A 27,418-nucleotide genomic window follows, 5' to 3' on the forward strand; every position below is an offset into this window, starting at 1 on the left:
CCACTCCACTCTCTCTGATGACCAGCACATTTCTTATTCCAAAGACACAGGTGTTTTCATTTCTCATGAGTTACGTGCTACTGCTTGGACTGAGGACATCCATGCATTCTTCTTAGGCTTCAGCCCCTGTGGCTGTTTCTCACTGGTGTGCTAGCACAGTGGGAGCAAAAATGGATATCACTAAATGGATATCACTCAGCATTGTAACCAAAGTGTTGTCTACTCAAAAAGAGATGTAATGGAGAACAAGATTTGATTCTTCTGTCTTTAGGCAGATGAGCTATCAGGAAGCAGAGCATGTAAAATTTGACACTGAACATCCATGATCTACAGCTTTCCCAATGTTGCTTGAATAAATCAAATTTAGCTTGTCTTACAGGCCCTAAAAATTTTACTAGATCCAGAGATAAAAGTGTGAATGAAATGCCTTGGAGCATCATCTCTTGAAACCATTTCTGACTTTGCAGCCAAATTTTTGTCTGTCTCTCAGTGTTGTTTAAGAACAGAAACAATGTATATTTCCATTCAAATGATTTTAATTCACATGTATATGAATATAATACAAATTGCAGTGTGCATTTATCTAAAAGAAAAATAAAATAATTGAAAAGAACAACTAGTTTAAAAGAGCATATTTTGTAATACACAAAGCGTAGGTTCATTTTACAGCATTGAGGTTAAAGGATCTGTGTCTAGCCCAAATCTTTTGTTACTAACAACTTAAATTATTGGAAGAGAGTCAATAGTTAGCTTTACATTCCTTGCTGTTATTCTATTCTCATTCACTTGTGCCATACACTTTTCTGATTTCACTTGGCTAATATGATGAAGTGAATGTGAACTATCAACTAGAAGAAAGCTTTCTAAATCTCATTCACTAGCACAACATAGTCTGGTACAGAACATTGACAAGAACATATAAATAAACAAACTATAACTGAAATAAAAAAATCCCCAGAATATTTGCATTCATACTGGGCATTGCAAAGTCCACTTCAAAGCAAAATCTAAATGTTGGACCTAGATCTAGCTGATAACTTTAGGGCCAAATCCTTATTCTTTTGTTTCTGTGTTCTTATACCACTTACCGCATTCACTGACCTCTGAAATCAAGGTGAGAAGAATATGGCTGTTCTAAGATACAAATGGCTAAGAGGAGTAAGTATCTGATTCTACAAGGTGCAGAGAGCTTACTGTGAAGTGCTAAGTACTTTCATCTCCATTAAAGATCTTTTGAAAACAAACTTGTGGTGTTTCCATTGGTTTTAACAAGAATGAGAGACACTTACCATCCTCCATTAGACCATACTATCGGCATATTATTGTACTCTGGGGATGTATCGTCAACTGGTATAAAATGATCAAGCCCCAATAACTACAGTGCAGCTGTGCTGATTTACATCATCTGAAGGTCTGTCCCTTGATTTCTAAAACCCTTTTGATCCACTCCAACAATGCGGATTCTAGCTGTCCTACCTGCTTTCACCATTTCCACTTCCTACATCGACAAAGGATGGAAACCTAATTTTCATGGCTGTGTATTTCAGGGAGTACCACAATCCATGCCAGGTTGACCAAACCACTCCATCATCATGGCGTCCTGTGTAGTTTCCCATTTTGTAATATTGTCCATTGAGATTAGCTGCATGGCATCTTGTAGGAACAAAAAGGGAAGGGGTGGGTAAAGAGTTTAGCATGAGAAGACATTGCATCATTACCACAAATCACAATTTTTACTGATATACATTTGAACTCAATGGGTCTATGCCAGTTTACACCTGATGAGGACCTGACTTACAAGGACTTAATATAAAACAAAGGGTTTAGTTTTGCCAACTATCCACATGTAGAAGTACTGACTTCAGTGTGTGTTCCATGCACAGACGGTCTGTGGGACCAGATCCAGTAATTGCTAACATACTGGTAATACCCACCAATGCAATATAACATAAAAGAATATATAATTATGGCCATTTATGTTATAGAAAGCTCAAAATTAATCACTCCAAACTAGAAAAAATGCCTTTAACATGCACTCTAACTGCCAGATGAGCTTCTTTGTGGCTAGAACTGTTTTTTTCATGCCCTTGGTGCACAGGCCACTTCTCTTATGCTTTGATTCTGGAAGTCATCGTAAAAGCTATTTAAACTTTTCTGATTTGAATTGTAATGAAAAACACAGACTATTGCTATATCCCCTGCCTCAGTGCCATGTGTAACACTACTGGATACAGTCAACTTCTTCCCATACCTGTTAAACCACCAACCACACTTGTTCTCTTGTGCACAGTTGCCTGCTAAGAATCTATCATGATCCTTGTCTGCTGTGGAGAATGGCATCCCACTGAGTGATGCTGACCACTGCTCTTCAAAGTTACTCCCGCCAGACAGAGCATCACCAGCATTACCAGAATAGGTGCCAATCCACAACCTGTAATAGTCCTGCAAAAGGGAAATGTTAACGTTTCTCTGTTATCAACAACCTTTTATTTATTTTTGAAAGCTCACAATTACTTTCTGAAATACACCATGGGCCAAATTAATCCTTGGTATAACTCCACTGAAGTCAAAGAAGATCTTGATGCCTTTTGATATTAGTCTTTGGGCCAAAACCCCACTTAATCTACCAAATATACTACCAAGTATAGAAGACTACAAGTATTATTCTCCTCAACATCTACATCATACAAAGTGGCTGAATCTGCCAGGAATACTGAGGAATTAGAAGAGTGGCTCCAGGGGCAGTGGTGGTGAAATACCCCAGATTTGTCATCTTGGAAGATTTCAACATACACACTGAAAAAGGTCGTAGAAGCAAAAGTCCAACAAAAGTTCATCTCTTGTCTTGCTTCCTTAGGACTTTCAGGGTGTGTCTAGACTAGACCTCTCTGTCAACACCCTCACAGATCATCTCTAGACCAGCCTCACAGCTGGTCACACTCTGATTTGTAGCCCAGGCATCGAGACAAGGGACATCACAACCCAGCCACAGTTTTGGATAACCCATCACCTCATTAGGCTAGTGGCCAGAGAACCTTCCAAGGTTCTAGACAAGAAAGACCAATGAGCCTGATCTGACTATAAAAACTCATGGACTTCAACAAAATGCAGAGGTTGCCAAGGGCTAATAGCACCCCACACACAATATGAGGAGTCTAGGCTCTGGTGAATTACTGGTCACTGATGTGCTTGTGCCCATTCCACCTCTTCCTCCCTATTGCCCACATAGATCTTGGTTTTCTGATTCCTTGCAATGGTTGAAGAGGAGCAGAAACTCAAGTGCCAGTGATGGTAAACAAAGGCTGATTCAGACATTATGAAACAACAAATTTCTTAAAGCCTATGCTAATACATGTTGTACTCCCCATCAGTATCTGGACCACAGGACCAAATTTGGTAATGAATCCTGATCATGTGCCACCGGAGAAATGTTGAGCATATGCTAAGAAGAACAATTTAAAAGAATCTTCCCATCAATCTCCATTGTGTCTGCCAATCTTGCCCAAGGAGTTATCCAGGGTGATAAACCTCTTTGTCAGTCCTGAGTGCCTATAGGCTGCATCAAAACAGAACACCAAGCATGGCAAAAAACTATCATCCTACTTCTCTGAAAAGATCATGCAAACTCAGGAAAGCTTTTTAAACCCTACAGATCTATTTATACCCACCACCCCACAGATCTCCTGCATTTCCAAAGTTCAGTTCATTCGTTCATGAAGAAGTTCTGGACAAAGGAGTCTTGATCCAAGACTTATGGATCTGACCCATGCCCCTTCTGGATTGTAAAAGAAAATCATGAACAACTGGTGGCATTCCTGAACAAAATAGTCAATGTCTCATTTAGGGAATCTTCTCCTTCAAATACGCACAGAGTCTAACCAACATTGAAGAAACTCACCCCAGATAATTCAGTCCTAGATAATACTTGGCATCAAAACTCTCAGTCCTTAGCAAGGTTACAGAGGAGGCTTCAAAAAATTAGATAAGTTAATGAAGGACAGGTCTCCTTGCCAAGATGGTCAGAGATGCAGCCCCATGCTGAGTGTCCCTAAACCTCTGACTGACAGAAACTTGCACTACATGATTAGGATTAATACACTCAATGATTGACTGTTCCATTTGTTCCCTTTGAAACATCTGCCATTGGCTCAGTCACAAGACAGGATGCATGGACCACTGGTCTGTCCGGTATGGCCATTCTTATTTTCTAAAACAAGCAAATGGCCAACTACAAGCTCATCTAATGGAAACTAACATTCTATACCCAGCAAAATCTGGGTTCAGGCCAGGACTTGGAACCCAAACCATTGTCATGGCACTGATGGATAATTTCCTGCTGTCAGTGGATAGAAGACAGATATCCAGTCCCATAATTCTGGATAGCTGTGCAGATTCTGCACATGAGATTCTTCTGACTTGCCTGAGACTGGTGGCAGGGGTCCAGAGTAATGTGCTAACAGGGTCGAGTCCTTATTGAGAGGACCAGCGTGATCCCTAGGACAACCCCTTACCTTTGCTCTGCCCCACCTCCACTCCACTCCTTCCCCCAGGCCCCGACTCTGCTCCATCCCTCTCCACCTCTTCCCGCCCCTCCTGAGCCTCCTCTTGTCCCCATTTAATCCATTCCTGATAGTCCCCTTCCCCCAAGAGACGTGACCCAGGGGATTATCTGGAAAGAGCCTGGCATGGAGTGGCAGCAGGAGTCCCTCTCCCCCCACACTTTTTACAGTGGTGGGAGCTGTGGGAAGCAAAGTGACCCACCAACCTGCTCCGCTCCACTCCACTCCACTGCCATCTCCCAGACAGGTTGCTCCACTTCACCATAGGGGCGGGAAGCAGAGCATCCCAGCCCCAGCCTGCTTTTCAGCAGTTTGGGGGAGCAGAGTGGCCAGGCTGAGTGAGAGGACACATCAAAGAGTAGTGATGGGAAAACTGCACTTATTTCTGTTATGCTAATAAAGTGCTCAACATTGTACTGAACCTCACACGACATGGACTCATGTGTCAACAATATGCACACGACACACAGCTCTACTTGTCTTTCACCACATATGACCATACCACCAAGATGCTCCAGTGCTTGGATGAGATCAGATCTTGGATGAAAAACAGCTGGGTGAAGCTGAACCCATGCAAGACAGAGACAATGCTGGTAGGAAGAATGAAGCATTCTGACGAGTTCTGAGCCATCATGTAATCTTCACTGATTGAAGATACACACCCACAAGTGGTAAATTCAGTCTGTAGTCTGGCACAACAGAAGTCTCCATAATAAGAGTACACTTGTTTGCACGGGAGATGGAGCCTTCTCCACAAGCAAGTCCAAGACTGTGGAATATCTCCCTCAGGAAGTATGGAGCATCACAAACCTCACCACTTTTCATTTCAACTGCCAGGCACATCTCTTTGATCTTGCCTTCTCTGACAAACACACAAAACTAGGTATATTTATGAAAAACAAAATATAGAATCCCAAAATACCCAACACTCACATCCCACCAAACCACTCCACTGCACGTGGGGAGAGGATGAAAGAAAACAACAACCCATGACATATGAGTGGTCATGTGGCTTAATGCACCATGGGAATGTGCTCAGATACGACAGTGATGAGTGCAGTGGATCCATAATGAGACAGATAGTAGATGTGTAAAAACTATAGTTTTTTTTTCATATAACATTTGCTTTTATCCAAGAAAAATGACACCACCTGACAGAAATGGAGTTGTATGAAACTTTCATAAAAATTGAAATGTGGACAGGTTCTCCAGAGATCTAGTGAGATTGGCAAAACATCTGGTGAACTTTGGTTAACTTTCAAGCAAACCTATATAAACTCTAATAAAAATTAAGCAAATTTGGAGTAGAGATGTGATAGTGTAAATAGTTAACCAATGAGCCTGAGCTCACCAATTAACCTCTTCACTTACATGCAGTGCCCCGCCTCTCCCTGCACAGCTGCTGAACTTTGGCCTATTTCAGGTTTTCAGGTGTGAACCATGTGAAATATGTTATCATATTCTGACCCCAAACTAGACAAAACCTGGCACTTGCTTTGAGTTTCTGCAATCATTCAAATCTGAAGCTCAAAGAAAACTCCCAGGATATAAACCTATATGAAATTAACTTTACAGAGAGCTTCAGAGTTGAGATGACTCAACCCTAATATCTGAATACTGCTTAGCTTTGGAGAATTTCAGATTCAGATCTGCTATTAAGCTTGAAATCTCTTCCATTTCTGGTATTCTATGATTCTCTGTTGTCCCCTCTCTCTATAATGGGCCAAACCAAAATACTGAATCTAAGTGCAAGAACTGAATCTAAGAACTTTTCTAAAATTCACATTTAGGAACTTTGTGGCTTGGCACCCATCTTTAGCTGTGAATCAAAATGGAAGAGTTTTGCAGAACTCTAACTGTAACTCTAATGATTATGATCTCAGCAGGAATGAAAGAGAAGTACTAATAGTCAAACAGAAGCTTGTCCTTGCAATAACATTTTCTATTGACTTCATGTCTTACCTGCTCATTCTTGATCTGGAAGTTTTCGTAGATTGCATATCGCCTTTCTCCATGCCAGTCCATCAGGTCAATTTTTAATGTGTTTTCTTCTAGATTATAATGCAGTATCTTGTTAGATTAGTATTCCATAGTGAACCACGTAATGCAACTAGTAAGAAGTTGTAACGCTGGAATAATACCCTTACCTCTAACCAGCAGGTTATAGATATGCTCATTGCCTAGCCAGTATTCATCATTCTTGCCCTGGAACTGTCCAAATCCTTGTTTGTAATCCGCCCATTTCCTGAAGCAAGATACAATTATCCATTTCAGCCCTGTATGCTGAATGCTGAAATTGGGGAGTTTGTATCTGACAATCTCAATCACGCTATTATTGTGAAATCTTCTGACAAGTGAATCTTTGGCTTCAAAGAAACACTTTTCTTACATATCCCGTTCAAAGCATGAGAGACAAGATGGATTTATAGCACCACATTACAAATAATACAAAACAACTTTGAGTGCTTTACATATTATTCTGTCTCACTCGCTCACAATGGGTTCAACCCAACTCAAACTGCCAGGTGCAGTGCTTGCAGAATCAGGTCAAGAGTTAGTGGATAAATGGAATGCGGTAGATGTCTACATTAACAATATGAAATATTCTGCCTTTTCATTTTGAAATAATATTTAATTAGAAATATAACTAGATGCAACTTAAAAAAGGAAATGGGTAATAAAACACAAAACCTAAGCAAAATATTTTGGCTTAGGGCAAACTAACCACTCATTCACCTTTTCCACCCCCTCAAATTGCTTTTCCATTTTGTTGATTACACACAAGAAATTGACAGAATGAAAATGTTTTCAGATATTTTGGGTCAGCCACTGAACCGTAAAATCAATTGTTTCTCCAGCTCTGCTGTTTACTACTTCTTCCATACCACCAATGAGGATGCTAAATAAGACTGGTCCAAACACTAGTTAACAGACCAGATTGTCAGGTTGACAATGGCAGGAGGAGATCTTTGTATAGAAATGTCCATGTAAAAGCCACCTTCCTATGGCTTTCAGCCAAGATAATCTGGACCAATCTTATTTATGATCTTCATTAATATTGGGGAAGATGGGTAAATACTACATGGTACTTTAACAGTTTTCAGGATATGAGAGAAGATATAACATTTAAAGGTTGATAGCAGGTAGTGGCAGAATCAAAATCATTACCAGATAATGAAATGTCACTAAACCAAAAAGACTTAAACAGATAAGGACCATCTAATGAAAAAATGTCACAAGATCATTCTAACTCATGACTAAAAGAAATGATTAAAAATGGCTCGATCCTGCCAGCCCTTACAAATAATACAAATAGTTTTAATCACTAAGGACTAGAACTGAGCGAATTTTTTTCAACTAATTGTTTTCCCATTGAAAAGGGCAATTTTGGGACCCTGAAACTATTAATTTGAATTTACACTGAATTCAAGAAATAGATTTGGTTCAAAACAACTGAATAAAAAAATGGAAAAAATTCATTTGGAGACAACCCCAATGTTTTGATCGACTCAAACTGAAAAATGAATACAACAATTCTGAGTTGACTTGAAGTGTTTCAGCCAATTCAAAGTGATATTTTTGTGTTCTTCAGTTGGATGAAAAATTCAAAAAAAATTTTGTTTGAATCAAACTAGATTTTTTTTCAGATTTTTTGGTTTAGCGCCAAGCAGAAAATCTCATTGTTCTCTCTTCTCTATTGATGATTATACACGATTGCACATTGGCAGGATTGTGGCCTAAAATAGCAGTTTTTAACAAGAAGGTGCCATCAGGGGTTGGACAGAATTTAAAAATAACAACAATCCTTAAGGGAATAAATTAAAGTACCAGTGAAATATTAACTACATACCTATTGAAATTCTCTTTGCCATTACTGCGTCGCTGTATTACAGTCCATCCCCCTCCATCAGACATGTCACAGTATACCAAGAAAGGTTCTCGGTCTGCTCTGGGCCTGATCCTGTAGTATCCATTTTCAGTTTTTCTGCTGTTAAACACTGCAGAGCAATCTAAGCAGAAGAAGAGTAGTGTTTTATAAAACAGTGGTTGTGGAAGAGCAACTAGGGCTATATCTACACTGGCGCGATCTTGCACCAGAGATATGCAAATGAGGCTAAGCGTGGAATATCGCTGAGCCTCATTTGCAGATCTAATGAGCCGCCATTTTGCAGAAGAGGCTCTTGCGCGAGAAGGAGCTGTCTACACTGCCCCTTCTTGTGCAAGAAAAACCCTCTTGCGCAATGCTGTTACGCTGATTATTTTCAGGAATAATGGCATTGCACAAGAGGGTTTTTCTTGTGCAAGAAGAGGCAGTGTAGACAGCTCCTTCTCGTGCAAGAGCCTCTTCTGCAAAATGGCGTCTCATTAGATATGCAAATGAGGCTCAGCAATATTCCATGCTTAGCCTCATTTGCATAGCTCTGGCACAAGATCGCGCCAGTGTAGACATAGCCTAGGTGACTACTGTCAAGAGAAAACTTCAATAGAAGTTAGTCCTAGGTCAATGATTTCTGGCTCTTCTGCATGGGGGTTGAATTTGTAGAGCAATATTTAAATATAGTTCTAGCAAAAATAGTTTGTATCATACTTTGGCCAGCCAGGCTACATCTAGATTAGCAAACTTAGGATCCATCTGTTGCAGTCTACCAATGATAATAGCAGTAGAAGCTATAGTGTAGAAAGGACTCAGAAGGTTTTACCACTGTCATCTCAATCTAAGGCAGCATTATTTTTCCCCTGTTCAGTGCTATGAAACACTCTTTTGGAGGCAGGGTATGAAGACACAGACTGAAGGACAGTGGATCTGCTGGTGCTGGGAGCCAAATGTCCTTCCTCAGGGTGTGCTTGGGCTAGCTGGGCCCTTCCCAAAGGAATTCCAGAGAAACTTAGAGGGAAGCTTGATAAAGTTTCCAGTCCATATAATTTCCATCTAGGGGCACGGTAGGCCAGAATCAGGGACAATGTGTTCAAAAAGAGGGGTCCAAAGTTAAGAACCTAAATCAGGATTTAGGAATCCAAGCGAGCTTTTTTTAAAAAAGCACCAATCAGCTCTCATCAAAGTCACTGAAATCAGGCCATTTATTTAAGCACAAAAATCAGGATTTAAGACTTTAGCTTAAGGCCTCCTAGTTTTGAAAATTTTAGCCTAGTGAAAAATAGCCCACATTTGCTGTTATGACAACTGCAAAGTATTAGCATGCTTTTGCAGTACTAATCTGATGCATAACAGAAACAAGGTCCATGGACTATTGTGCTAAGTGCTGTACAAAAACATAGTGAAAGACAGTCTCTGACCAAAACGCTAAGTGGACAAGACAAGTGGCATGTAGGTAGAGAAAGAGAGCTGCAAGGAAACAAATGATTTGCCCTACCTTACACACCAGGTCAGTGGCCTTGGGCCATGGATCTACCCATAACCCTCCTATGCATACACATAATACATATTCTAAATTAAGCATTTTTAAAGATATAAACTTCCTGTGCTGGTTTTGTTAAGGGAGATGGCTAAGATATAAATATGAGTCTCTGTTTATAAATGGAATGGTACAGCAAGAAATACATATTTTGATATCCTGAACTCACAGTGTGTATTATATTCAACTGCAACCTCCTACCTTGATCATAGACTATCAAGTTTCCACTAGTTGTGGGTAATAGTATCTCAGGCTGCATGCTTCTTGAGGCTGAGAAGACCTTGCTCTTTGTTCCATGATAGTTGTTCCCCAAGATGTCCTTCAGTTGTAATTCATATAACTGAAGCAAGTCCTGGAGCAGTTTTAACCTTTGCTGTAATTTGTTGTTATCTAACAAGCAGATGTCCTTATTCTACAGGGAAAAAAAGAGGCATGATGTAATTAAAGTGATAACAACAGAGGGAAAGTCTGCAGCTCTCAATGATCCAAAGGCATACATCTTTCTAGAGGAAGCAAGGGGATTCAAATTTAAGACCTCTGACAGGGTAGAGAGGGCTGCTATTTTGTGTCTGTCAAAAATCATTACAGCACAGTCTACAAGGCTGATTGATTCAGCCCAATGGAGAAGAGGTTTTTTTTTCTGGTTTTGGCAGTGAGATCCCAGCAGTGCAGCATTAACAAACAGATCCATCATTCCACTAATCAACCAGTACCCAACTTTGCTGCTTTTTTAATGAAATCAGTGGACTTATTTGCAGAATAAGGTACAGATTGGACAAAATCGGTATCTTTCATTGCAGCTCCAGAGGTCCTAAAGGTTGTAGACTTTTCAGACCTTTTACTGTAAAAGTGAAAGATAAAGGGACAGAATCTGCTCATAGTTATGCTGGTGTAAATCTGGAGTAACTGCACTGAAATCACTAGTTCCACAGAATCAGTACAGTTATTCCACATTTACAATGACATCACCAAAAGCAGAATCTGGTCCAAAGTCACCAAGAAAAAAAAATCAAAGAGAAGCAAATCAGAAGCTGGTATATATAAAAGAGTCTTAGCCACTCTTACTATGTGTATTTCCATAGCCTGGAGTTTGCTTGGAGCCTGGGCTTGAATGACTCAAAAAATTCTTAGTGAGTCTAGTTTTGTTTCCAAGCTATGCCAAGCCTTTAGATTTCATCTGAACCATACATTGATGTAGTTTGTCACTCATAGTTTTTACAGATACAGACCAACATGGATACTCCTCTGAGACTTGTCCCAATACTAACAATACTTTGGAAGGGCCATCACACGTCATGCTCCAGGGCATAAGCCAATCTCTAACAATTGGGAGTTCAGGATCAGACTTGATATGTGTGTGTGTGTGGGAGAGAGAGGGGCAGATCAACCTTCATCTGTCTGCTGAAGGATTCGTACACTTTCCTTTGAACCATCTGCTACTGGCCACCATCAGACAGGCTCCTAAAACAGATGGACCTTGGGTCTGATCCAGTCTGGCAATTCCCATTTTCTATGTAAATTCTCACTCCTGCCTTCGGAGAAGCCATTGGCCAGTCAAGAAGGCAGAACTGACAGTTGCTGGCCAACTGTCCTTTCAGAGAATTCCAGGTGTGTGAACTTGGACTATGGGCTGGATGCAGAGCAATATTCGTCCCCTGCTGACGTGGCCTTGAGTAAGAGACAGCAAGTTGTTCCAGGACCTTCTGTGAGGTGACATTTACTATTCTGTAAGGAAAATACACTGTACACAAAGGTCAAAGATAGAGGCCTGCTACGCTCGGGTGCTTTTCCCCCTTATTGTTCATATTGCAATTGTACCCAGCAGGGTGAGGTGGAATCCGGGCTCAGTGCCTGACCCAAACAGTGAACAGTCTAGGACGGGGGTTCTCAATCTTTATTGTAGTCACCCCCTTCTGACAACAAAAAATTACTACAAGATCCCAGGAAGGGGACCAAAACCTGAACCTGCCCAAGACCTACCCACCTCAGGAGGGAGGGGCAAAACCAAAGCCTGAGCCCCAGTGCCCCAGACAGGGAGGCCAAAGCTGAAGCCCAAGCACTTGAACCCGTGGTAGGAGGCCTGTAATTGAGCCCCCCCACCCCACCCCACCCCACCCCACCCAGAGCTGAAGCTTGAAGGCATCAACTTCAACCCCAGGCAGTAGGACTCAGGCAAGTCTAAGCTCACCCTGGTGACCCCTTAAAATGAGTCTGCAGCCCACTTTGGGGTCCTGATCCATACAGTAGAGTCCCGATTATCTGACCTAAATGGGACTGACAGGTGGTCGGATTACTGAAAATGTCGGAAAATAGGGACTCTACTGTAGCCAGTGCCACTTGATCCCCATCCCTGCCTGGTCCTGGCCCCTTCCCTCCCTGCAGCTCCCAGGGATGAAGCGGCTCCGGCAGGAGCGGCATCAGCGGCGCCAGGAGAGCAACGGGGCAGTGAGTGGGGCCATTCTCCCGGCTTGCACCCGGGAACTGCAGGGAGGGAAGGGGCTGGGGCTGGGGCCAGGCAGGGATGGGGACAAAGCGGCACTGGAAGGAGGCTCTGACCCGCGGGAGACTTCTGAAGCCTCTTCAGCCGGGGAGGCTGCATGCGGCATAGCAGTGCAGAGCGGCTATGTTGGGTAAAGTGGAATGTCGGATTACCGAAGGTCGGATAATCCGGACTCTACTGTAGTTTGAAAACCACTGGTCTAGGAAGACAAAGGACATTGGCAGTTATTAATTTGTCAGCTAACAGTTTGTTTGTGCCAGTAATAAATATGTAATGCAAGTGGGGGACAAATATTTAGTGTTAGTGTAGGACAGCCCCTCTGTGGTTTATTTAGCAGGCTGTGACTGCTTAAGACCCCTATACCACATTTGGAAGGAAAGCTCTTCGGTTATTTCCACAGTACAGTCACTCCTTATGGTGGTCTGAAGGTACATAACTTATCCAGAGACTGCCTGGGCTGCACGTAGCTGTGCTCTCCCTCGCTCCTGCTTTTCTACCCCACTGGGAAAAAAGTCAGTTGTTCCAGCTGATTTTCTCTGTTTCTTCCCTGACCACAGAGCTGTTGTTTACTTTTCATAAGGCTATTTTCACACTATTCACAGAAATATCAAGTCAACTTAGTTTATAAAAACAAGCTGTGATTATTTGTGCCTATTCCAACAGGCCTGAGTTCCAAAGTGGAGATTTTAGGGAAGAGTGAGCATGGAAAGGAGCATGAGACACACACACTTATTTCGATTTTTCTTTCTTATTATTATAAAAATGGCAGTTCTGACAGCTATTATTTTGCATGCAGTTGTTTTCCTTGTGTGTGTAAAGACTACTGCAGGGCTAAACCTGAAGTTTTTCTTGAGCTATGATTCTCAGTACCTTCCAGGATCAGTCCCATGAGCTGAGTTCTGATAGTTTTACTTTGGTTGAATACTATTTTCTTCTGGAAGTAGGGCCATTGAGGCTGCTCATGTAATGAAATATCATTCTGCATGAGTACGGGATTCTGACTCAGACCCTAAATGTTGTGGAAAGTTAGCTCGAGAAAGGCACCTATATGAAAATACATTTAAAATATGTATTTTATGATAAACTCAGTGAGAAAGTACATCCTAAACCAATTGCACACATTCGTCTTTAGTGTGGAAAAATCAAACTCAACTGGAGTTGTGGGAACTCATAGGACTGGGCATGTTGTTAGCAGAAATAGTTTATCAGATAACGCTTCCCATTCATAGCACCTTCCATCTCAAAGCAGTTTCCAAAGAGTTCGTAGCTTCTCTAGTATCCTATCTGGGAAGTAGGTGGGTATTGTCATCACAATTTTACACACAGTGAAACAGAGCCACAAAGAGGTGAAGTGACTTGCCTGAGGTTACATGGAAAGTATGGGGCATAGACAGAGAGAATGCAGATCTGACTATGCTGTGCTGTAACCCTATGAACATCATTCCTCTCAAGCTACATTAATGGAACTGGAATTTGCACTGAGAAAAAAACAACAAGTAAATCATTAAATGGCAATTGTAGGTGGTTAGCACCTCTCATGATTGGGCCCCAGAAGAGCTATTTGCAGATCTCATCCAAACAACTTTTCCTCCCTCTGATTCCAAATACATCCTGAAAACCACCTTCTACTAGCGAAGCCTACAAGAAACGGACTGGTTTGTAACAAGGTTGTGGGGTACTTGGGCATGGTCTGTAACTCTTACAATATAATGTCTCCATCCACACCAACTAAGCACAATGAAACCCAACTCTCTGTATTATGTAAACACTCTATTATCCAGAAACAGCCAATTCTCACCTGTGTTACCTGCATGTTGTAACACTTCTCTGCTGCTCCTACCTCTCTGTGTCTGATTTATGTTTTTAAAGGGCAAATTATTTAGGAGAGGGGCCATGTCTTTTTTGTGTTTTTGCCATGTCTACTATATTGTGGATGCTCCTGAAAACAATACAGAGAAATCAGCTAACAGGGATGATTCAAACTATAGCCAAATGATACCTACCGAAAGTCTAGGTGCAGGTGAACACAAGCTCACAAGCAGAAGTACCAGCAGCAACCTGGATCTCATTGTAATCATTTCATGTAGCCTGGGGAGAATAATGAATTTACTGTACTCTGTGATTTTTTTACTACACCACAGCCACAACCACAACCACAACGAAGTCCTTTAGAAGTATGACAGGACTTATTGAAGAAGGTATATGAAATGACATGAAGTACAAAATGAAAAAAAGATGCATCTAAGAAAGTGCTGCGACTCACTAGTCCAGTGGCAATTCTCTGAGGGGACCCATGTTTGGGTTCCAAGCTCAATGCCCCCCGATGGGATGAGTGACATTCTAGCAAGCCCCTTTGGCTCCCACAGACAGGCACATGCACCATTTACAGTACATGTTATTTTACTGACAACAGCTCTTTATAGAAATCCTTACAAAGTAGTTGGCTTGAAATTTTGTAGTCAGGCAAAATTTTCATTAGCATCACTGGGTTTTGGTGGAGCAAAGACTGCAAGATTTAACCTTATATTCTGTATACACTTCACCTACCCCTGCAATGCGGTTCAGCTCTGAGGTGGAGGGCAGCAATCAGGAAAACAAGCAGTGCACCTTCCTCCTGAATGGTGCAGGAAGGCACAGGTCAGAGCTTCAACTCTGACAAAACATGTTGCAGCTATTCAGTTACCACACTGAGCAGGTGAGATTTATGTTCCTAAAGTCTCATCTGAAATAAATGTAAACAGATTAAAGTCAAGGACACGGAGGTGAACATGAGTCAATGGCAGAACTGTCCACAATGTTTTGCACAACAATATTTTGTATAAACAAAAAGTCAAATGTGGAAAAACAAAGAACCCCTCAATCCCTCCCCCAACAACTTAAACCATTGCATGTGCCTGAATTTACCATTTATCTGAAGTGAGTGACCTCTATGCATGAGGTACCTCTCTATTACTGTCATGAGACTGACTCAGAATTAGTGCTGTATGTGGAATTGGCAACTTCAACATGATACTTGAATTGTATGATATGAGAAGCAAGCCAGGTTTTAATGAAACAGGGAGCTGAATTTGTCTCATAGAAATGTTCAGGCTGTAGAGGCCAATGAGGTGCAAGTTCAGCATTGGGGATGCCTGTTGTTGCACTAGGCTACCTTCCTGTTATTACTATGATCATAATTTATATAGTCTTCTAAGGTTGTGTCTACACAGCAAAACTATTTCAGAATAACAGCCATTATTCCCAAATATCTATGTGAGCGTCTACACAGCAATTCTGCTATTTTGAAATTATTTTGAAATAACGGACGTCTTATTCTGGCTTCTGTAAATCTCATTCTATGATGAATAATGCCTATTCCAAAACAGATATTTCAGAATAGGGGCTGTGTAGACAGGGAATAGCTGCTATTTTGAAAAAGGGGGCCTCCAGCCCTTCCTAGCGTGCCCTGGTGCCTGCTTTGTCCACACTCAGCAAAACCCTATCCCTCTACCCCCTGGAGCTCTTAAAGCTGCAGCTTCAGCAGAAAGGGTTTGTGGCTAGCAAGAGGCCTGACAGCCCTGAACCACCCTGAAGCTGCAAATGCTTTTCCCCCAAGATAAGCCAGTCTGCTGCTCCCACCCAGTGCTCCACTGCTCCCAGGGAGTAGTCAGACACCTGCCCTTATTACAAGGATTTGGACCGTATCCTGGGGGCTGGGGGAAGAAACAAGGAGGGGGGGAGAGATGAGGAAGAGAAGGAGGTGGAGGAGGAACAGGACCACATCACCACCCAGCTGACCCAGGAGCCAGAACCCCTTCTGTGGAAGTCCTAGGCATCGTCTGAGGCCGGGGAAGGAACATCATGTGAGTGCCATTAATTTCTATTCATACAGGGGTGGAGGGGATGGGCGGGAAGAGGGGGAGGGGGAGGTGTAGCTGGGCGCTCCTCACTTGGCCCTTGCTGTCCACAGATCGAGCAGCAGCCTGTGCATGTGGAAGCATGTGTCACACTGCTCCTGACTACATAGCCCCAGGAGGCTGCCACAAAGGACCCTTGTGCTATTGGCCACAGGGTGTCTGTAGAGGCCTGCCACGCTCCTGACCCTGGAGTGGGACACCCTCCCAAGCCACCTATAGAAGGAGGCTGGAACATCGAGACACACAAACACACATTGTGCACGGGTGTGCCCACAGTCTCGGGGCAGCATCCACTCCCGGGAACATCTGGGCCCACAGGCCAGAGCGCATATGGCCTTGTTCCAAACACGTCGCTTGCGACAGAACTGTTGCTCTCAGCTCACAGATGGGGGCTAGGCTAGGCTCCAGGCACAGTGTCGCCTGGGATGACTGACCCTCTCTCTTTATTCTCCACAGCCAGACCAATTGTGAGGGGGGGAAGTCAACACCACCCGGGATAGCCTCCCGGACCCGAAGTATCTGCAGGCACCACTGACCCATGGACAAGTTCCAGATGCAGCACCTGGCACTACTCAGATCCCTGGAGCAGATCATCAACCACAGGCTCCAGGAGGACATCCAGCTGCATTGTGAGACCTGGCAGGAGCTGCTGGTGCAGGGCCACTCCCTATTTGCAGATGTGCACTCCCTTGTCCCGAGCATGAGGCCTGCTCCTGCTCCAGCCTCTGCTCCTGCTGTTGCTTCTCCTCCGACTCCCTCTCTCACTCCCTCTCCTGCTTCTCCCTCAACACCTACCCCCACTGTGGACACTGAGGCCCCTGCACTCATGGTGGTGGGATCAGCAGAGCCAGGCACCACTCCCAGCCCCAGCCCCGAGCCTCTCCTCACCCCTCCTTCCCCTTCCAGCTCCCTCCTTCCAGGTTTTCACCCTCCCCAACATTCTCTCCTCCCAACTCCCAGGTTCTTTTCCCAATCTCTCCCCAGGTTCTTTGACCCCAAATAAAAAATAGAGGTTTTAGTTTTTCAAAACGTGTCATTTATTTTTTCATCAGGAAAGGGGGGAAGGGGAGGTAGGGAGAGGTAAGTGGAGGGAAGGCAGTTATGGGTGAAGTAGAAGCCCACAGTGGGGTGGACCAAGGGAGAGTGTCACTGGTCCCCCGGGGAGAAGCTCTCCCTCAGAGCCTTCTGGATGTGCATGGCCCCCTGATGGGCCTATCGGATGGCAGCTGTGCGTGGCTGTTCGTAGACCCTGCCTATGCGGTCAGCCTCTGCCCCCGCACCCTGACAGGAATGCTTCCCCCTTCCTCTCACACACGTTGTGCAGGACTTCATGTGGAATGTTGTGCTCCCTGAGGTCCAGATGGGTGAGGAGGCATCTGAAGCACACCTTCAAATGGCTGAAATGCCCTCTACTATCATATGGGCCCTGCTGAGCCTGGCATTGAACTGTTCTCTGCAGAGGTTGAGGCAGCTGGTATATGGCTTCATGAGCCAAGGCTGGAGGGGATAGGCTGCATCCCCCACCAGGCAGATGGACATGTCCATGTCGCCAACCCTGATGGTGCAGTCAGGGAAGAAAGTTTCGGCATACAGCTTCTGGAACACACTAGAGTTCCTAAACACATGTGCATCATGCACCTTCTCCAACCACCTGACATAGATCATAGAATCATAGAATACTAGGACTGGAAGGGACCTCGAGAGGTCATCAAGTCCAGTCCCCTGACTTCATGGCAGGACCCAGTACTGTCTAGACCATCCCTGATAGACATTTATCTAACCTACTCTTAAATATCTCCACAGATGGAGATTCCACAACCTCTCTAGGCAATTTATTCCAGTGTTTGACTACCTTGACAGTTAGGAACTTTTTCCTAATGTCCAACCTAAACCTCCCTTGCTGCAGTTTAAGCCCATTGCTTCTTGTTCTATCCTCAGAGACCAGGAAGAACAATTTTTTCCCCTCCTTCTTGTGACACTCTTTTGGATACCTGAAAACCGCTATCATGTCCCCTCTCAATCTTCTCTTTTCCAAACTAACAAGCCCAATTCTTTCAGTCTTCCTTCATAGGTCATGCTCTCTAGACAGGTGTGTTGTGAGCACGACATGAGAATCATAGAATACTAGGACTGGAAGTCATTCTCCCGCTCTACTCTGCACTAGTTAGACCTCAGTTGGAGTATTGTGTCCAGTTCTGGGCACCGCGTTTCAAGAAGGATGTGGAGAAATTGGAGAGGGTTCAGAGAAGAGCGAGAAGAATGATTAAAGGTCTAGAGAACATGACCTATGAAGGAAGGCTAAAAGAATTGGTAGCAGTAGATTTCTATCTGGCAGGAAGTGTTTAAGTGATAGCTTCTGAAAAATTAATTCAAGCGCAATAAATGAAAAACACACACACAAAACAATGGCATACTGACATATCTTAAATTCGCCTAACTGCAGTTTGTCTTTGTATCAGAAGGGCTGCAAAAATGATATCCCTTAAAAATCAGGTGAAAAAGAAAGTGATGCTAACTTTGGATTGTGTCTGTAGAAAAGAATTATGTTATTCCTTATGGGCTGCCCACATTTTATCACACTACATAGTTATATGAAAAATATATAGGCTTTGAAGGATTAAATTTTTAACAATAAACTGATTAAAAATATTTCCATCAATAATAATCAAATGTACAGTAAGGCAAAGCAAGAAAAAATACTGCTTGAGAAGTTATTTAATTTAAGGATATTTACTTCGTATATTTTGCCATGTGATGTTGACATTTTATAATGTAATGACTGTAAAGCTTTCACTTTTTGAATCTCATCTACTATTATTAAATTAGCATGTGACTCCTTCCCCCCATCCCCAGAGTTTCCTGAAAGTATGGAAATTTATACTGATAAACATTAAAAAACACACACCTGCCATCCACAATTTTGCACAAGTGTGAAAATGTAAATAAATGCTTAAAATAAACACTGATAGCATTTAAATTATAAAAAACAAAAATCAAATTCTGCCAAGCCTAAAAATATTTGGAAGCTATCTCATAAAATAATTGTTCAGAACCTAATATTTTTGCTTGATTGTAACAATGTTAATCCTATTTGTTCAGAATATAAAGAGAATACAATCATGTTTCTAGCAAAGCTATTCTATTGTTATGCATCATTATCCACATTATTCAACTCTGAAATGCAATAAAGAATGATTTGTCTAAGCATTTACATGAATCACTGAATCTAACTTTCCCCATGAGAGTTCAACTACAAATTTAAAACAGTCATGCTAATTCCAATAAATTCCATAACATAATATGAATGCAGACTTTTGGACTCAGTGTTTATTTGGACTGTTTAATCTGGTTTAGGTTAAAAATATAGAAAACAGAAATTCAAATGCCAAAGGACAAGAGATCTGTACTGGGGAGTAGAAAATGAGGAAATTAAACAAGACTATCACACTGAAACCTCAGAAGGGTTGTGGTTATGTAACCTACCTCAAAATAGGACAATCAAGTTTTCTAGTTAACAAAAACAAGAAGGTTTGTGGTGAATGGAGGCAAAAATAATAGAGACAACCCACTCCCTCTGCATTATGGCCAAAGAATTCATATCTATTTTATAGAGAATAGGAGGAATGCTCCATTTTACAAAGCAATTGTTTGGTCACTTGGGAGAATAGCTAATGAAGCCAAATGGCCTCTGCACAGCCCCCATATTATTTACTGAGGGAAAACTCTATTATAAAAGTACAACAATACAATTTTGTTAATAAAAATAGGATTTTCTTTTCTCCTCTAACAGATCAGGACTCTTGACCCATCTCTCAGACACAAATATTATTTATTTTAAAATGAATTCTTTTCTTCCAGCTTTGGAGATAGCCCTATTTTCATAGTCAGTTTTAAAAGCTATGAAATTAAATGAACAAACCCTCTCCTCCTCCCTTTTCCTTTTCTTAGTTCTGTCCTGCAAAGTACTTAACCTCCTCCTCTAGCCCTCATTAACTTCCCTGGGAGTTTGTGGGTGTTCAGCAAGTTGCAGGATCACTTCCTATACAGCCCATTAGCAGCACAGACTACATGTATTTCAACGTCTAAACATGAAAGTCTAGCTCCTCAAAGGTATTTAGACTCCTAAACTTCCATTGAAATCAATGCAAGTTAAGTATCTAAATACGTGAATCTGGGCCAAAAAGCTAAGCTAATGGTTTCCAGATGCTGACTTTTCATCTGTAATCATCTCTCTTTTTAGTTAGATATTGCCAGGCACTGGGTTGCCAGATGGTTTTAACAAAAATACCGGACTCACTTGACATTACATCACAATCTACATTACATCTTATTTAGAAAATACCGGACATTTGTATTTTCTCAATTTGTTTCCCAAACAGAAACTCAAATACTGGACTATCCAGGTCAAAACCGGACACCTGGCAACCTTATCAGCCAGTACTAACAATTACTATTCTTGCCTATCCCCTGTTGATGTCAATGGACCTGTAATGGTGTAACTGAGAGTGCTATCTTAGGTTATGTCTACACTAAGTAGTTTTCAGCGACAAGGCTGTGCTGACACAACCTTGTTGCCAAAATTCAACTTGCATTAAAGCTATTTGTCGGCACTTTTTTAGACAAAATATTTCCACGCCTCTGAGGGGATTTTGCTTTATCGGCAGAAGAGTGCTCTTGCCGACAAAGCAGCATTCCCATTTTCACTTGCCACAGCAAAACATTCGTGGGGAGCAGGAGGGTTAAGCACCTATGAACAACAAAAGTTTTCATCAAGTGCAAGTGTAGACAGACCTTTAAATTGCACATGACCCAACTCCTTTTAAGAGCATACACACAAATCAAGGCTACCATCCTGCAGGTACTTAAGCACATGCTTAACTTTACAAATGAAAATAGGCCCTCTGAAGCTAATGAAACTATTCAGGTGTGTAAAGTTTAGTATCTGCATAAGTGCTTGCAAGATCAGGGTTATTGTTGCACCCATTCCTGAAGGACCCAAAGTCTCTAATCTGTATACTCTCTCACCTTCTCTACTCCCTTGTCTGCACAGGGTTCCCACCTCCATAGGCTTGACGGTTGGCTTATGACCCACAATCTAACGCCCTCACAGAGGAACTTATTGTGTTACCACCAGACTGTTGGGCTTGTCTCTAAATCAGATTTTTAAAACTTCCATTTATTAGCCATGGGATTAACTGTGATCTCGCTATTGACTTTTAATGCCCTCCTTACTGATGCAAAACTCATGCCGAAGCATTAATCTAGTCTAGACTGAGTAGATAAGTCATGTTTGAAAACAAGTTAAATTTTCCTTAGGGAGCAGTCTAGTGTTGATCATGACCAGCTGACAGGCTTTTAAACATGACCTGCTCCATCTACACTAGGCCCAGGCCCAGAAAGAACCAGAAAGAACCTCAAATGGATTTATGAAACTCTCTCTCATTTAAATCAATAGGAATTAATACCTTTTATGATCTGGGACCAAATCATGTTTATAATCTTATCAATTAAAACATTTGTTTATACATCTTCTGAATTGACTTATTTTTCCAGCTTAGACCAAGCCTTAGGGATAGCACAGATGTGAGGCAAGGACCTGGTGCAGAGTGGAGATCATGTGAGACATATGTATCAGAAGGGTGTGTCTGTATACAGCTCCATTTGGCTGCTACTTCAAAATCATCAAGTCATCCTAAGCAATTATGAACACTGCATGTTCTCTAACGATACCTCCTCCCAGATGTTGTAATCCCTTGACAGCACATTTGCAAAAGCTTTTTCTTTTCCAGGAGTATGCAAGGCTGATACATAAACTGCAATAGAACTAGGTCAGACTGACTCTCTGTAAAATAATATTTGCAGACAATGTGGCTGTAGTGCTGAACCTTTTACACACTTCACCAATTTTTACACCACTTCCAGAGGGACTCCAAAGAACCAGGTGTTCCTAGCCTTGACAATGACTTCCTGGGTGACCACAGATAAGTCACTTCACTTTTCTGGGACTTAGTTTCCTCCTCTGTAAAATGAGGATAATGATACTGCCCTCTTTAGTAAAATGATGTGTGATCTACAACTGAAAAGTTGTACACAAAGCACTGCACCCTTTTGTGGAAGTATGTATTATTATTGGTAAAGCAAATATATATACATTATCTTGCATGCTTGATTTGTTGCTAGTAAACTGTATTTTCCTTAACTGCAATTAGGGCCAATTCACTTAGGGCAGGTCTATACCACAGGGTAAAGTTGACCTAATGTATGCAACTCCGGCTATGTGAATACCATAGATGGAGTGGATGTATCATAGGTTGAGTTACTGTGGGGTCTCCACTCTGGGGGATTGACAAGAGGAACTCTCCCATCAATTTCTCTTATGTTTCTCATTCCAGTGGAGTACCAGAGTCAACAAAAGCAAGATCAGGGATTATTTAGCACTAAATCAATCCCCTGGTGATTGATTGCCACAATACTGATCCCTTGGTAAGTGTAGACATGCCCTTAAAATGATGCCTAAACATCAAAGTTTTGCAGAGGAGTATATAGCCAAGGTGTCACAAAGCAATCTGAGGCATATGTTGGAGAACCCCATTTGAGGCTTCAGAGAAATTAGTTCCAGGAGTGAGTCCTGGTGAACCCATTTTTAATTCTGCCCTTGATTCCAACAATCAAGGATTTAAAAAAAAAAAAAAAAAAAAAAAAAAGATAAACTCAATAAAAATCAGGTAAAACTGGAAGATGAGATTTTAAACTATTAAAAATCAAAGTCTATGGTCTGCTAAAAAGGAGTACCCAGAATAATTTAGGCCAGGGATGGGCAAAAGGGTCACCGTGGGCTGGATCCGGCCTGCCAAGTGGGTGGATACAGCCCACGGCAGCCCTGCTGCTCTGCCGCCCCCAGGCTAATTAGGACCTGGGGGCGGGGGAGCACGTGAAGCATTCTCCACTCTGCCCCCGCTCTGCGAGCAGTGTGCAATGCTTCAAAGCGCCACGTGCTCCTAGCAGGGTGGTAGGAGGCTTTGCACACTCCTCCACCCCCAGGCCAATTAAGGCCTGGGGGCAGCGGCACACGCGAAGGTTCTTCCCACCCTGCCAGGAGCACATAGCACTTGAAAGTGCCACACGCTGCTTGCAGTGCAAGGGCAGAGCAGAGGAGGCTTTGCATGCTCCCTCGCCCCCAGGTCCTAATTAGCCTGGGGTCAGTGAAGTGCAGAAAGCCTCCTTCCACCCTGCCAGGAGCACACAGTGCTATAAACACCGCACACTGCTCACAGGGTACGGGGGAGAGCAGAGGAGGCTTCATGCGCTCCCCAGGCCTTATTGGCCTGGGGGCGGGGGAGCATGAATAGCCTCCTCCCGTCCTCTCAGGAGCATGTGGTGCTTTGAAGCACCACGTGCTCCTCATGAGGAGGGGGGGGGGGGAGCGGAGGAGGCTTTGCATGCTCGCCCACCCCCAGGCCCTAATTGGCCTGGGTGCAGGGAAGCGAGGGAAGTCTTCTCTCACACCAGGGGCATAGGAACCTTGGGGGAACATGAGGTGGGGGCAAAGGCACTCCCTCACCCCTAGACCAATCATTGTCTGGGGGTGGGGAACCCAGAAATATCTTGGCCCAGTCCCTTTCACTCAATGTCCTACCCCTTCCTGTGGGACCTGGGGCCACTTCAAAAATTTCCAAAGTGGCCCCTGGCAAAAAATTATTGCCCACCCTTGATTTAGGCACAAACAAAAAGTCAGGGTGGGAGAAAGGTGCTAGGTTAAAATATCTCAACAATGTTCAAAAGAGTAAACAGAGATCAAGAGTTTAGTTCTTGTGTATGTAGCACATGTGACTCTAATGGGTTGTTGTCACAAATTTAATTAGAGTATAAGTACCTCCGGGCAAGGATCATGGACCTTATTCTGATCTCACATCAGAGAAAATCAGGACTAGCTGTATTGAAATAATAGATCCTAGTTGATAAGGGACCATTGTGTTCATGTAGTCTAACCTGGAAGCTATAAGACTTGGAACTAGAACAGGGATTCTCAAACTTTGTGACTCCCTTCTGACAACAAAAATTACACAACCCCGTGGGGTGGATCTGAAACCTGAGCCCACTTGAGCCCTGTTGCCCTGGATTGGAGGCCTGAAGCCTGAGCCCAACTACCCTAGGGCAGAGGGAGAGGGAAGTCCTCAGGCTTTAGTTTTGGCCCAGGACCCCAGCAAGCCTAAGCCAGCCTTGGCGACTGCATTAAAACAAGGTTGTGAGTATGACCCACTTTGGGGTCCTGACTGCTGATTCAGAGCGTATATTTTAGAAAAACATCCAATCGTGATTTAAAAATTCCCAGTGATGTAGAATCTACCACAACCGCTGATAAGCTAAATAAGTAGACCTCCTTGAATCTATCACTATAAGGCATATTTTCTAACCCTTTATTCATTCTTGTGGCTCTTCTCTGAGCCCTTTCCAATGTATCATCATCCTTCTTTGATGACACTGCTGCTGAAATACTGTGTCCAGTTCTAATCTCACCAGTGCCAAGTACAGAAGTAACATAGGTATTCAAGCTACTCAAGTTTCCCCGGTTTATGAATCAAAAGAGACTGCATTACCCCTTCAGCCACAGCATCACACTGGGAGTTCAGTTCAAGTGATTAGCCACCATGACTCCCTAGCCTTGTTCAATAGTCACTATTCCAGGATTGAGTATCCCACCCTGTATGTATGGCCTACTTTCAGTGATCCCAGGTGTACTCATTTAAATGTAGGTGCATTATAATACATGTGTCTGCTTGTGCCCAACTAATCAAGTGATCCAGATTGCTCTGCATCAGTGATTTGTTCTCTTTATTATTTACCACTCCCCTAATCTTTGTATTATCCGCAAACTTTATCGGTGATAATTTTATGTTTTATTCCAGGCTGTTGTCAAACAGTTTTGGGCCTAGAACTGATCCCAGTGGGAAAGCTTGACGATGCTTTGCCACTTATAGTTTCATTTTGAAACCTATCCAGTGACATAACAAGGCCCCATAGAGCCCTGGTGCAAGCATAGATTATGGGTCCTCTTTCTGATTTCAAATTTTATAATTTTGCTCCAGTCTTCCTTCTCCTCTCCCAATATTCCCCATTCCCACACAATTCACCCCACCAACCTCAGCATCCCCCACTAACTGCAACACTTCACCCTAGTGCCCCAATATTCCCTATTCACTTCATAACCCACCACCAACTTGCTCGCAGCCTCTCAGCCATTATCCTCTGGACATCCCTGACCACTCACTGGCACTTCCTGGTTCACCGCTCTACTCCCATCCACACCTAGGATGGCTCTGCCTGATCCTGAGTGTCCAAAAACTCCACTCACTCCCCTCGTCCCATCTGTGTACACAAAGGAATGGGCAAATTCAAATGGCGAACAGCACTGCAACCTGGCACATGGGGTTGCAGCACTGCTCAGGTTTGGTTCAGCCCTCTGACAAGAGATGGCAGGGCTAATATGAGTGAATGTCATTTAATGAGTGGAATCACAGCAGGTAAAGTGTACCCCAACAATCTCATGCGCCATGGCACAATTATGCTATCTGTACTATTGGAGCTACCCATTGCACTTATCAGTTAACCAGCTTCTAATCCATTTAATGTGTGCCATGTTGCTTTTGATTTTTGCTAGGTTCTTAATAAAAATTGTATGTGGTACCAAGTCAAATGCCTTACAGATGTCTAAGTATATTACGTCAACATACTGTCTTTATCAACTAAACTTGTAATCTCATAAAAGAAATACTAAGTTAGTTTGACAAAATCTATTTTCCACAAGCTCATGGTGATTGGCATTAATTATATTAATTTGATTATTTAATAATCAAGTTCTTGTATCAACTGCTCCACCATTATACTTGAGGTCAGCACCAGGCTGACAGGCCTATAATTACTTGGATTGTCCCATTTATCCTTTTTATATATTGGAACAACGTTAGCTTTCTTGTGGGCCTTTCACACTGTTTCACCACACTGAATATTAACAGTAATGATACAGTGAAGTTCTTGGCTGTTCTTTTAAAGCTTTCAGATACAAAATATCCTGACCTGTTTATTTTAAATGTAGAACATTAGTAGATTTTTTTTTAAACACTCCCCTGAATTACTGTTGGAATTATGAGCATAGTCTGAGGAGCAGGGGCACTGTCCCTTCAAATGGCAAGTTTCACTGATCAGTGCTTCGCATCTGAAGCACTACAGTGTAGAAGTTGTTCTAGGTTATTTTGTGCATTCAACAGTACCAACCACAGCAAGTTTCGCAGATGCGAAATTTGTTCCTTCACATGGTTGCATTGGCTTGACTAGAATTGCTCCACAAATAAAAAAGTGAATCTATACCTAAGGAAACAGTTTGATTATCATCTTATAATATGAATATATCATTCCACTTTTTCTCAAGTACAGAACAGAAATATTTCTTGAACACTTCTGTCTTGTTTGCATTATCATCTTTCTAGTAATGGATTACTGTCAATTCACAGTACTGAAAACTGCTTTGAAATTTAGAAGTACCCTCATGTCTTTTTAAATGTCTATGAAGCAGTGCTGCCAACCCCAGGATGAATTGGTCCCCCCAAAATAATAAGACCAGCATAAAAATCTCATATAGAACTCTCAAAACTAAACATTTGTGGTTCCTTTTATTTGCCTTCAACATTCTGACCCTTTAGGATACACTTGGATCATAGTCAGGTGCTGGGGCTTTCAGAAAATAAAAGTATCTTAATGAGTCTTATGCTGAATCATGAGAACTGGCAACACTGGAAAAGCATAGGCAGAACTGTACAATTAGTAATAATAAAAGTACTAATGATCAGAAATAGGCCCAAACTATTAGTCAGGCCTGGATACATATTTTGAACAATGATAAGTCAGAGATATTTTGATCTCAGATTTTGGTTCAAATCCACTTGCAATCAAGCTATTTTATTTACACAGTCTCCTATAAATAGCTTTCTTCTGATTCTGAATACATTCCACACACCTATTCCCAGGATGAAATGAATGCACAGTGTGTGTCCA

The 27,418-nt window shown here is 42.4% G+C and overlaps 2 protein-coding genes across 7 annotated transcripts in view; one reads left to right on the plus strand and one right to left on the minus strand.

Moving 5' to 3' along the window:
* Positions 1-717: 717 nt before the first annotated feature.
* Positions 718-27,418, minus strand: part of LOC102448095 (fibrinogen-like protein 1) — a 31,242-nt gene continuing 4,541 nt past the window's right edge. For 3 of the 5 annotated variants that reach the window (XM_006124911.5, XM_089775492.1, XM_006124910.5), the window contains exons 2-9: positions 15,021-15,195; positions 14,477-14,561; positions 10,175-10,385; positions 8,410-8,569; positions 6,707-6,804; positions 6,522-6,610; positions 2,252-2,442; positions 718-1,653 (exon numbers count right to left, since the gene is read on the minus strand). In XM_006124911.5, coding sequence (XP_006124973.2) covers positions 1,473-1,653; positions 2,252-2,442; positions 6,522-6,610; positions 6,707-6,804; positions 8,410-8,569; positions 10,175-10,385; positions 14,477-14,551 — 1,005 coding nt within the window. In that variant the 5' untranslated portion in view covers positions 14,552-14,561; positions 15,021-15,195 and the 3' untranslated portion in view covers positions 718-1,472. Of the gene's footprint in view, positions 1,654-2,251; positions 2,443-6,521; positions 6,611-6,706; positions 6,805-8,409; positions 8,570-10,174; positions 10,386-11,038; positions 11,288-11,361; positions 11,504-14,476; positions 14,562-15,020; positions 15,196-27,418 lie in introns of those variants that run through there. The other 2 variants (XM_025185584.3, XM_089775493.1) reach the window with 2 other exon arrangements.
* Positions 11,627-27,418, plus strand: part of LOC102447345 (phosphatidylinositol 3,4,5-trisphosphate 3-phosphatase TPTE2) — a 79,220-nt gene continuing 63,428 nt past the window's right edge. The window contains exon 1 of one of the 2 annotated variants that reach the window (XM_025185582.3): positions 11,627-11,683. The gene's annotated coding sequence lies outside the window, so the exon portion shown is untranslated. Of the gene's footprint in view, positions 11,701-27,418 lie in introns of both variants that reach the window. The other variant, XM_025185583.3, reaches the window with a different exon arrangement.

Source organism: Pelodiscus sinensis, chromosome 1 (genome assembly GCF_052426305.1).
Source record: "Pelodiscus sinensis isolate ZL-2025 chromosome 1, ASM5242630v1, whole genome shotgun sequence".
NCBI classification, from domain to species: domain Eukaryota; kingdom Metazoa; phylum Chordata; order Testudines; family Trionychidae; genus Pelodiscus; species Pelodiscus sinensis.